Raw genomic sequence first — 13,061 nt, forward strand, 5'->3', positions numbered from 1 at the left:
TGGCATATAATCAGCATTTCATTATATATAATCATAAAACAAAAAGCAAATGATACCAGCTTAGTAATAGTGTAGACATTGTCACAGTATTGTAATAAAAGCAGTTGCAAAACTAAAGGGCAACAAAGACATCTTCTGGACATCTTAAGAATTGCATAGTTATTTTTTAAACAAAGGACCTTATTTCCATTGTGTAATAGTTATTTAAAAACCACACATTAAGAAGTGCAAAATCAATCTATAATTAGGTTTGAAATTTTAAATATTACATGATTAAATTACAAACATACAACAGTTGAGGAAGAAAAATACAAAATTATTGCATATACATTGGAACTCTATCTTTGCAAAATTTCTTTGAACTTATTGCCAGATAGATTTATAAAAGTATAAACATTTTGGAAAAAACAATTTATTTTTATTAAACGAAATACCATGAAAACTATATGAAATATATATATTGAACCAATACTTTAAAAATAGGATACTTTCTGAATCATGGAGCCCTTTTATATCAAAATATAACTTGGTCACCAACTTAAAGAACTGTACTTAACAAATTCAAAACCATATTTAATTGATTTATGATATTTTAGGTATGTAATAGGTTAGGAAAAAATTCTTTCCAGTGAAATATAATTATTAAATATCAAAACTGTTCACTCAGTTTAAACATATGTTTTCAGACAAACTACTTGAAAATTGTTTCCCTGTAGACACAATTCAATTTGTACAAAAAAAAAAAGTCTCTTTCATTCTGAGGAACCAGTATTGATGTTTACTATGTGCATCTCTAAACAAGTTTGAGGGAAGATCTGGTTTTAGAGATTTTGTTGTTTTTTGTTTTTTCTCCCAGGTATAATCCTAAAAATCTGTAACAAACAACTAGCTTTAGCAATGGTTGTGTTTGGTAAGCAATGTATGCTTTAGTTTAGTAATTTCAAATGAATATGCTATGAATGAAAATGTGCTTATTTCCTAAAATTACCTTTTCCTAATAATTTCAGATGATAGACTATAATTGAATATCAGAACTAGGCATTTAATTCTCTGGATTTTTTTATGTGACTTTCATTTTTTTCAAATTATTGAATGCTATTAACAGTTCATGATTTTTATAATATAGAAATCCAAATAATTAAGATAACCATAAAGAAAGTTTAAGAGAGGTGATATTAAAATCAAATTCATCAGGAGTGATAGATCATGTTCAGTTGGCACTGAAGTGCTTTAGTAACATGAGTAACATGATTCTCTTATTCTTTTTTTTTTTTTTTTTCACTGACTACTGTTTGCTAGCTTTTGCACAACTCCCAAAAGAAATAGGTTTCCTGGCATATGCTCATTTGTGTAGGCAGTTACATTCGATTTGATCTTGAAAAGTTGCTCCCAGGAATTCTGTAAGAAGTAGGATATTTATAAGTCAAATAATGGTAACTTATTATCTTAATGAGGTAGTTAAGGTAATTGTACAGTAAATAATTTCTACATTTAAAAAATATTTATTTTTTAGGGTTTTTTTTAGGTGGGCACAATATCTTTATTTTATTTCTATGTGGTGCTGTGGATTAAACACAATGCCTCATGGATGCTAGGCGAGTACTTTACCATTGAGCCACAACCCCAACCCCATAATTTCTACATTTTATATGCATGCAATTTCATAAAAATAATATAAAGGAGAAAATGATTCTAGTTTTGAAAAATAGGTTATCCTGAGAACTCACTGAAACACAACTGATTCTAGCAGGAGAGTCAGTGCAGAAAGAGCCATGCCTATACTAGATCTGCTATTGGAGAGTGAAGGTATAACTACAAAATATCTGGGGGCAAGCAACTGAGAAATACAGGCAGGGAAGTTTGGACTCTGAATGAGAATTAACAATATTCTTAGGATTGAGCTGGCTGTATGGCTGGGTCCAGCCTAGAAACGGTGATAAGTGGGAACTTGGAAAAAAAGCTTTGAAGAATTTAGAAAATTCTTTACCCTCACAGTTGCATAATTGAATTTATCTGCTGTTCAAAATTTAAGTAAACTACTTTCCAAATTCAGTGAGTAGAGTGGAGAAAGAATACAATTAAAAGTAGTTCCCAGGTAATTATTTCAGTGTTACCTCCCGAGCACTTGGAATTTCTTGAGGACTATTCAACCCTGATTGTCATTTCGAATCTTTTGAATTATGATGTGAATACTCTGAACTTTGGGAAAGGTTTGGTGAATGGGTGAAATGAAGCCCTATGCTGATAACTTTTCTCAGCTATCAGTGTACATATATAATAATATATAACATATTTACTACACTTCTATACATGACTGGCAAATATGGAAAAATTTTTTTAAATGGTGAAAAATGATGGTATTAAAATAGAATAGCTTGGGGCTGGGGTTGTGGCTCAGTGGTAGAGCACTTACCTAGCATGTGTGAGGCACTGGATTTGAGTCTTAGCACCACATATAAATAAATAAAATAAAGGTCCATCAACTACTAATAAAAATGTTAAAAAATAATAGCTTACCTTCCCTCATTTTGGTTGCTCTGGTACATCTGTGCAGTTGGAGATGCAATATTAGGATGTGACAGAAGATTAGGAGAGAGATTTATCCCTCTAAGTTGCCGAAAAGCTATTTCTGCATGGATGCTCCGAGGATTACTTGTCAGGATCCCTGTATTCTTGTCTTTTTTGTCTGAATTTGTAGGAATTCAGACAGTTAAAATTATGAAACAATGAAAAACATTAAGTAATAAGGCTTGGTTGTGGGTAAGACGAAAATATGTTGTACATGTTTTATAGTATGAATTAAACATTTAAAATAAAAATACAAAATTGACATATAGCACTTAATGTGGCTTAAATTTTTGTGAGTTAGTGGATCAATTTGATCCTTTCTGGGTATTTTTTTTAAATACAAATATCCAGATCTGCATGCTGTAATAAATGTACAGATGAAGTAACTATACTTTTCAAAATACAACTTAAGACACCAAAATGAAAAAAAAATAGGAAAGAAATTAAGGACTTTTCCACGAAATCCTAACAAATCTTGAAGAAGGATATATGAAAAGGAAGTTATGAAGATGAATCGAGGATTGAACTAATAGGGAAAAGACATTCCTGAAAACGATAGTACACTGTTAGGGAAGCTAAAAACAATTTAGTGTGCCCAATTTTGTGTATAGTTCTACCTACTGGACAAAAACAGTTCTCATTTTTACTAAAACTGAAAAGTCATAAAATATGTAGAAGTATGAAAAATAAGATAAATCTAACAGAATAAATTAGCTAGGTGTCTTTTAATTGTGTTTACTTTAAAACTGTAACCATATTGAGTAATTGCCTACTTTTATATAGTAGGCTTTTAAGATAATTTTGTAATTGTTGTGATGTTGAGTTTTGTTGTCTAACAGTGGTGTAAGGACAAGGGAAAGTTAAAAGCAATGGAAGTGGTGAGCCCTGAAGAAAGACTAGCTATCCCCAATTTTGCTGAAATGATAGATAGCCAGTTTAAGATCTGGATTCTGGAACAGGTTTGTTCTAAATCTGAATTAAAATGTGTATTTCCTTGTCCTGTTCTTTTAGTATATTCCCTCCTTTAAAGCTCTACCTCTTGAAACTCTTCCCTAATTGCTTCGTAAATTTACCAGTGGTTTTAGTGAAAAAATATGACCTCTTTCTAAGATATCTTCTATTCCCAAATATTCTGTTGTTATTATTTATTTATTATGGTACTAGGAATTGAATTCAGGGATACTCTACCACTGAACCACATCCCCAGCCCTTTTTTTATGCTTTGAGACAAAGTCTCACTAAGTTACCCAAGATGGCTTCCAAACTTGTGATTCTCTTGCCTTACCTAGCCTACCTCATTGCTGGGATTACAGGCATGTGTTACTGTGCCCAGCTCTGTTGTTATATTAAAAATTTTCTGATTTCTACATTTAGCAGGATTTACTAATGAACTATGATCCTAAGATAGCTACAATACAAAGAAAATTAAAGATTTGGAAAAAGTCAGGAAATAATAGGGCACGTATCACAAAGTTTACACTATGAGAGAGCAAATGTTTAGCTAGTTTAGTAGTTGAGTAGAACAAAAACTACCATAGTCTCTGAAATCAGAATGGCCACAGAAAACTTGAACATACAACTTTAAGAAATATAAATTAAAAACATCCAATTTTAAGGAATATTAAAAGTAAAGTGAGATTTTCATTTCAAATGAAGTGTTTTGTTTACACTCTCTGAAACTCTTGTCAAAATACCTTCAACTTCAGGAGTTAAAGTGAAGTCGGGTCCCAAGTAATGGCTAAATCCACCAGGCAGAATTACATTTGTTATTTTAATGGGAGATGCTTTCATTGGGCAGAATGTTCCACCATCCATAGGAGAGTTGGTAACAGGAATAAACTACATAATAAAACAAAACAATTAAGAACATCTTACCTCCAAATCTTAGATCAACAGGTTTAGTCTTCACCACAAACCTCACATGGCAATCAAATTTTTCTTAGTCAGCAGTTAACACGGTTGCCTAAACACAGAACTGGTACTAACTAAAACCTGTAGAATCCACAGAGCTCTCTGGGTGATTAACCTTATGTTCTGTTTCTTCAGACTGCTTTTGCACTCAGCACTAGAAGCTGGTGCTTCATGGCACTTCCTCTTTTCAAAGTGTATTAATAAGGTAAGTGTAGAATTAAGAAAATTAGAATTAAGACTCCTCCATTTGTAATGTTTCTTCTTTTTCACATTACCTTGTCAGGTGCCTTGCAGTTACTTAGTTTTTCAAAACCAAGTTAATAAAATAGGGACTAAGAAAAGCAAATTACAATAATTTTAATGAAAGTGGTAAAGCTTTAAATAGTATTTACAATGTAAACCATCAAGAATTAAGAGACTTTTAAAGAATTTCAGGAATTGGCAAATGGAGAAGAAAAGTATTTTGAGAGGGAGACTCTTGCTGTCCCTAGAAATTTATGACCCCTCTGATGTCATTAATACTATGAATTTGTTTATACTTTTAAAGATATGAATTCTGAACATATTATTGAACCTATTTAGAGACATAGGCCTTTGCAATTTGTGTAAAATTACTGATTTACTTCATATTTTCTTGTTACCAAGAAGACAGCTTTGAAATGAATGGTTTTTACTAAAGCTGGCAAGTCTCAAATTCCCTTATTCCTTTGTGGGAGTTACTTCCTATCACTAATCTAGAATGCTAAAATTTAACAGCATTCTATTAGGAATTAGAAAACTAATTTCAAAATGTTTTGGTTTAAAAGACAGCTTTTAGAGCTCATTTCTCCTTTTTCTGGTATTTAAAAGCAAGAATAGCAGTCACAAAGATTAGTATATTAGACTGAACTGATAATGGCTCAATTTTGTTTTAGCCATGAAAATGAGAATTATTGTTGAATCAAAACATATATCTCCAGAATAAAGACTTCAAATACACCTTTTGTTTTACTAACCATGTATTGATGAACCAAAAACAATATTTAAAATAAAATGTTTACATATAGAAAAACTAAGTGGAAAGATAAATTCTTTTATGGAGCACTGATTCAAATGGCAAGAATATAGACTAAGATTACATCATAGAAGAGCACTGGGAAAAATCTGGGTTCATTATGTAAGATATAGAAAAAAATGGACAATAAATAAACTTTTCAATGAAATATTCATCATTGACTGAAATTTAAGTTAATGTACTTTATTCTGCTATATGAAAACAATTTTTAAAAATTACCTAGGGAAATTGGGGCCTTTAAATATGTTTTAAATGATTTTTTAACATTACTTTAAAATAGAATCTATAAATTTAATATGATAATTTTTATAGGTTTCTCAATGGAGCCCTTACATGAGGTATGATAGAATAATTTCTCTCTCCCAGAGATGTTCAATATCCTAATCTCCAAAACATGTGAATATTTTACTTTACATAGCAGAGGAATTTGCAGGTGTGATATGGTTAAGGATTTTGACATGGGGAGATTACTGTGACTATCTAGATGAAGGGAGACAGAAAGATCTGACAGAGAAGAGATGTGATGATGGAAACATGCAGTCTAAGTGATACATTGCTGGAAGAAGGCCAGTATCCAAGGGATGTAGATAGTCTCTGGAAACTGGTAATAGCAAAGAACAAGTTCTCTCCTGGAACTTCCAGAAGGAATGCTGCCTAGCCAATGCTTTTTTCAGATGTCTGATTTCCAGAAGTGTAATATAATAAATTTTTATTGTTTTAAGGCACAAAATTTGTGATAATTTATTGCATTTGGAATAAAAAACTAATTCCTGAGGCATACAATTTTCAAGAGGTGACTTGCTCCAGGAATACAAAATCAAGAAAGGGAAAGAAACCTTCAATTACTGAACTATATTTTATTTCATCTTTTTTTTCTCTTTTGAAAGACTGGCCTGTGACAAGAATTTGAGTACATGAGACATGTAGTGCTTTTCTTTATCTACGTCATACAGATTGATGGTTAAGATTTTTTATAAGACATATATTTTAGAAAAAATGTAGATATCCACAAATCATTTTCATTAATATTAATAACTTTTATTAACATTAAACAACTTTATGTTTCACAAGTCTCTGTGGATACTTTGACCTATAGTAGAAACTCCTTTGTTAATTAAAGTCAATATTAATCAGAAAAGTTAGGATTAATAAAAAAGTCAGGAAGTCATAAAAATATATAGTAAATATCTTTTTAAAAATTTATAACATAAAATTACATGCATTTATAACATAAAATTACATGCATTCACCAATCTTCTGATAAAGGGGCAAGTTCTTTTCTGTAAGCAAGGGTCTTTTGATTGGTATTTTATCTGATTTTTCTTGGATAAAACATACCCTTAAGGTTTTTCCTACAATTTCCAGTTTGGGTTCTTTAAAATAACAAGAATTTAAAGATATGTGAGGAAAATTTGAATATAAGAATTTGTCTAGATTTAAAAAATAATTTCCCCATATATTTTCTCTAAATTTTAATAATTTTCTCCTTTATTTTATAATTTTTCTTCCATACCTAATTTGACATTATGTACTAATAGTGTGTGTGTGCTTGCTTTTTATCCAGACTTTCCAAAATATCCAATTTTGTATTCATAGAAACAAATAATAATTTAAACTTTGTTCTTAAAGTTCATATATTGAAAATAAGAATCAGTATAGCAGGTTTTGAAAAAAAACAACAGAGTCAACTCTTGAAGAGTATGTCAACCTACTGCTGAAGTGAGAAGTAGACTAGAGCCCAAAGTATCAACAGTTCTGTGTGTTCTGAGAATTCATTTGGTTCACAGAGGGAATGGAGAGTATCAATTATCTCCATACTGCTTTCCAAATTGGCCTCACCAATTTGCAGTCCCACCAGCAGTGTACAAGTGTACCCTTTTCCCCACATCCTCTCCATGGAGATTCCTGGGAAAGCTGGGAATGGATCCACCATTTGACCCAGCTATCGCCCTTCTTGGACTATTCCCTGAGGATCTTAAAAGAGCGTACTATAGGGATACTGCCACATCAATGATCATAGCGGCACAATTCACAATAGCTAGACTATGGAACCAACCTAGATGCCCTTCAATAGATGAATGGATAAAAAAATGTGGCATCTATACACAATGGAGTATTATGCAGCACTAAAAATGACAAAATCATAGAATTTGCAGGGAAATGGATGGCATTAGAGCAGATTATGCTAAGCGAAGCTAGCCAATCCTTAAAAAACAAATGCCAAATGTCTTCTTTGATATAAAGAGAGCAACTAAGAACAGAACAGGAAGGAAGAGCATGAGGAAAAGACTAACATTCAACAAAGAGTGGGGGGAGAGAAAGGGAGAGAGAAGAGAAAGCATATGGAAATGGTAGGAGACCTTCAATGTTACTCAAAATTACATATAAGAGGTTGTGAGGGGAAAGGGGGAGGGAAACAAGGGAGAGAATTGAACAACAGCAGAGGAGGTAGAGAGGGAAGATGGGAGGGGAGGGGAGGGGGGATAGTAGGGGATAGGAAAGGTAGCAGAATACAACAGTCACTAATATGCCGTTATGTAACAATGTGAGTGTGTAACCGATGTGATTTTGCAATTTGTATTAGGGGTAAAAATGGAAGTTCATAACCCAATTGAGTCAAATGTATGAAAGATGATATATCATGAGCTTTGTAATGTTTTGAATAATCAATAAAAAAAGAGAGTATCAATTAATCTAGTGAGTTAAGTGAAAGCCAATTGGGAGGGCTTCACAGTAAATATCTCTTTCCTCTGCAAGATGCCTTTTTAAAAATAACTTTTGTTCCTTAACTTTTTAATGTCCTTGGTCTCTGGTTTTCACTTACATAGAGGCTCACTTATATTCTTCATCCACATCCATCCAGGTCTTTGCAATCTCTCTCTTGGGTTATTCTTAAAAATGTCAACTGGTTTCCCTATCTCCTCCAGTCTCTTCTTCCTCACATTTTACAAAGGCTCACCTCTAATAATGTTTGGTCTTGTTCAAAAGCCATTGATTTTCTGTGTTAAATTTAGTCATTAGGGCAAAGTCATTAAGAGAAGGGGTGGTTAGTGCTAGAATTTCCTAATGATATGTTTTTGTGGTTTCTTCTGTCTCTCTTTCCTACCATAGCCAATACATTTTAGGGCCCACAGGTAAAAGGCCCAGTAATTCTGCCAGCATACAAGAAAAGAGACACATATCTCCATTGTTATGTGATCTGTATGATACAGAGTTGAGGTGAGAACTCATTCCTTCTCTTCCTCTCTGCCTAAGTGGAAACAATTTTATTGTTAGTTTCTTTTCATAAAAATGATGTTATAATTTCTTACCTTCAAGCATAATCTGATATATTAAGCACATAGATACTAAATAATTGTCAAGGTACATTAATAGAAAAAGGTAGTTATCACAAAATAGATACTATAATAATCTATAAAAACATAGATTTAAACATTTTAAGTCACAATGTATAAGATATAATGTTCATTTACTAATAATATATATGTTTCAAAAGGAAAAGTATCAATAATATGATTACCGTATTTTTCTTTGCTTGTAGTTCAGAGAAGTGAAATTCAGCTTTTACTCTATCTTCTGAATTTACAGGAATTCCATCTAACATCTGTAAGTTAGGCAGTCGAAATATGAGCACATGACGATGTAGCATTTTTCTACAAATCTAAAGAAAGTTAAACATAACAATTTATTACTAAAATCACTTTTACTTCAAATATTAACCTTTAAAAGAAGGCAGTTTAACAAAGACAGCAAAGATGATGGGTAACAATTAATTTATAGTATTAGATACTACAGATATGAGCCCCTTTTAATTTCTTATCATGCTAAATGCAGGTAAGAATTTTTTTTTTTTTAGAAAAAAACTAAGGCTATTACTAAGGCTATACTTGTAAAGTACTGTTATTAACTACAGGCAATCTTAATTTTTGGACAGGATTACATTATGAAAGTTTGTTGAAAGTTCTGGAGCTTACATGATATTTTCCAAAAGGAATATCCTATTTAATTTAGTACATATCTATATGTGGTCTATATGTACCAACTCTTCCTAATGTCAAACTACTCCCCTCACCAAAAAAAAAATTATAAACCATGCCTAAGAGGGTATGTAGAAAGTGTTAAATTTAGTAGGCCTGAACTTTAGAATGGTGTGCTTGTACAGATAGATGGCTCTTGCCTGGTGTTTGGTCCTTGAAGTGTTCCCACCATTCCTTAACTGATAAGGGTAGTTCACTGTGCAATATGATTTGTACTCAACCTGCTTCCCTTCTGAGAATCTGGAATTTTGGCACATGATTAGGAGAGGGTCCCCTATGTGATTATGTAATCAGTTTCCAACAAAATTCTGTTCCATGTAATCTTCTCACAGGCATGAGCATGAAGAAGTCTGCATGTAGATTCCTCCAGACTTTCCCTTTTCATCTGTATGTTTATCCTACTCTTACCATGTCACTGCAATTAACTATTTTAAAAGAAGATGGTAGATACATATACACTAATGGAGAAATATCTCTAACATATATGATTGATTTAAAACACACACACACACACACCAAACAACTGACCACATTCAAGGCCACAAAACCAAGCATCATAAGTACCAAAATATAGAATATTTCCTTTGATTGAAGTAAAATAACATCAGAAATAAACGACAAAGAGATAAATAAAACCACACTATTTATTTGAAATGAATACAAAGACATGCACAACAAATTAAAGAAACAATATTTTGGAAAACAGATGATTTTAAGAATAAAAAATAGTTAAAAAAACTAGGGCTGGAATTGTGGCTCAGCAGTAGAGCGCTCGCCTAGCATGTGCGAAGCCCTGGGTTCAATCCTCAGCACCACATGAAAATAAATAAATAAAATAAAGATATTGTGTCCAACTACAACTAAGAAATAAATATTAAAAAAACTACAAACCAAAACTTTTAGAATGCTGCTGTACTTTGTAACCTAAAATTTATTAATTGATTCAGAAGAAGTATTGAAAATTACTGAGCTAGGTATCCTATTTAAGAATTTTTTTGAAAAGAAAATTTCAAGAAACTAAAAAAAAAAAAAAGGGTAGAAATTAGTGAAACAGCAAAGAAATAATAGCCTTAAAACCCAAAATCTCATTCTTTGAAGTAACTAACTCAATAGACAAACCATTACCAAGATTTATCAATAATAATAAAAACCAAAAATTGACAATTTTAAATATAAAAAGAGTGACAAAAATACTCAGGGGAGACTTTAAAAATTCATGAGTACTATGATAACAATACATAAAAATTTAGGTAAATTTTTACAAAGAATTTTTACAAACCATTAGAACTAGAAAAATGGTTCACCAAGTTTCCTAGACAAAGAGAAATATACAAAACCCAGAATTTCTTTAGTTCTACAACCCCAAAAATAGAAAAATACAAAAAGGTACCATTTAAAATAGAAATTAAAACAACAGAATAAATCTAGCCAAAAATGATTAAAATCTTTAAGGAGATAATTATGAATCTTAATTGAAAGACAAAAAAAAAAAAACAAACAAAAGGAAGATACATGTGTTTTATGAGTGAGAAAGCTGAATGCTGTGTTAGTGGAGACTGCTTATTGACTGTTTTTCTTTTTTGTTTTATTAAATATTTATTTATTTTTTTAGTTGCAGTTGGACTCAATGCCTTTATTTTATTTATTTATATGTGGTGCTGAGGATTGAATCTAGGGCCTTGAACGTGCTAGGCGAGCACTCTACCGCTGGGCCACAACCCTATCCCCTTGAATGTTTTCTTCTTGGTAGAAGTACTATAGATCCTTGATGTAGTTCTTCTAGCTTTTTCAACCTCTTCACTCCCTCTCCACTAGTAAAAGCAGAGTGACTTAACTGGTAGATCTGGGAAGAGTGAACTGAGCATTCTTGGATCCTCCTTTCTTCTTGGGAAAGAGGTTATTGCTGGGAGAATGTGTCCTCCCACGTAGAGAAGTCTCAGTCTAGTATTTTCTGCTTCTGCGTGATCAGGATTGCCTATTTCTGGGATTAGATAGCATGCCTATTTGGCTTTCTCACTGAAGGGATCCTGCTTTACTGAATGCAACCATCTTGAGACTTCTATGAGTATCCCTATGTAACCCTGTTATGTTTTCCCTAAATAATTTCCCAGCATACTCTAAATGAACAATAAACTTTTGAGGGTTATGTGGGGCTTTACAGTGCCAGGAATGTGCCTGGTGTTTTTGATATTAGCTTGAGATAGATCAGGACATTCTGGCTCAGATGAAAGTCACTTTCGTGCTATTATGTAAACCCTTCCCTCTGACCCAAATCACAGAGATCCAGTGGTCTTGGTGCGTCCTTCACCATACTTGCCAGAAAGTCCCAAATAAATTGCACTCCATGTAATACGAGATCTGTTTGCCTTTCTTCAGTCTCACAGAATCTTGCCATCAGTTCTTTTATACCAGATCCAGAATACTAAGCTAAGAAGATATTTTCATTTCTTCACTGTCATTTTTTCCAGTTTGTTCAGATATTAGGAAAACAAAGGTAGTACTTATTGGATCCTCTTGAAGACTCCAACAAGAAGACTCCAACAAAAATTTCCCTCAAAATTAATTTAGAAATGAATTCAATTCCAATTAAAATACTAACAGAATTTTCATATAATTTGAGAAATTTGTCCAAAAATCATAGGCAATTTTAATGGGCCAAGAATCACTAAGGCAGTAAAGAAAGAGAAACACATAAGGAGAAAGAGAAGGAGACAGAATAGAAGAATATTTGGAATCTCTTACTCTAACAGACATTAAGACAATATAAAATGTTAGTAGTTAAGACAACATAAAAATACTAGCACAACACTAGACAAACAGGCAAATGAATACAATGTAGAACTCTGAAATAGACCTTCTTATATAAGATAGTAGCAGTTTTCCGTGTAATCAGGTAGAAGACACTATTCAATAAATTGTGCTGGACAATAGTTTTTTTTTACATTAATCAATAAATTAACTGGCTATGCAGATAAAATTAATATTATAAAGTCTTTCTCAAAAAATAAATTACATACATAAGTAAATTAATAAATTAGAAAGGTAACATACTCACTGGATTGCCATAAACTGTAAGCTCCCTGAGAGTAGAGATGACATCAAGTTTTTCCAGTTCTGTGATATCCTGTTAAAAAAAAATTAACCAAATTATTTGATTAGACCCAAAATTTTAAAATATGGACTTATGTAAATATGGACTTTATGTAAATGCTGGATTCCAGGCAGCTCATAATTAAATCCTATGAAGTGAGCCTGAGTGACAATTTTTTGCATGTTGAATAAAGGCAGATCCATGTACTGTAGATTCAAAATATATGATTGAAAGAGATAATATTAGTTTAACATGGAAAATGTAAGTAGTGCTTATAAGAAAAGGCCAAATAGTTTTTCAGAAGAGTTATAATTTATTCTATGGCTTAGATTATATTTAGCTATTTCCTCCAGAGTATTGATCCAGAAGTGTGGGAAAAGGTGAATACAGTTAAAAAAAA

General features: G+C 32.1%; 1 protein-coding gene across 2 annotated transcripts in view; it reads right to left on the reverse strand.

Moving 5' to 3' along the window:
* Positions 1-380: 380 nt before the first annotated feature.
* The window catches only part of Lrrc9 (leucine rich repeat containing 9), an 89,256-nt gene continuing 76,575 nt past the window's right edge, over positions 381-13,061 (reverse strand). Inside the window, exons 28-32 of one of the 2 annotated variants that reach the window (XM_076848344.1) lie at positions 12,626-12,694; positions 9,054-9,194; positions 4,263-4,407; positions 2,518-2,686; positions 381-1,398 (exon numbers count right to left, since the gene is read on the reverse strand). In XM_076848344.1, the coding sequence (XP_076704459.1) occupies positions 1,359-1,398; positions 2,518-2,686; positions 4,263-4,407; positions 9,054-9,194; positions 12,626-12,694 (564 nt within the window). In that variant the 3' untranslated portion in view covers positions 381-1,358. The remainder of the gene's footprint in view (positions 1,399-2,517; positions 2,687-4,262; positions 4,408-9,053; positions 9,195-12,625; positions 12,695-13,061) is intronic. The other variant, XM_076848346.1, reaches the window with a different exon arrangement.

Source organism: Callospermophilus lateralis, chromosome 3 (assembly GCF_048772815.1).
Source record: "Callospermophilus lateralis isolate mCalLat2 chromosome 3, mCalLat2.hap1, whole genome shotgun sequence".
NCBI lineage: Eukaryota > Metazoa > Chordata > Mammalia > Rodentia > Sciuridae > Callospermophilus > Callospermophilus lateralis.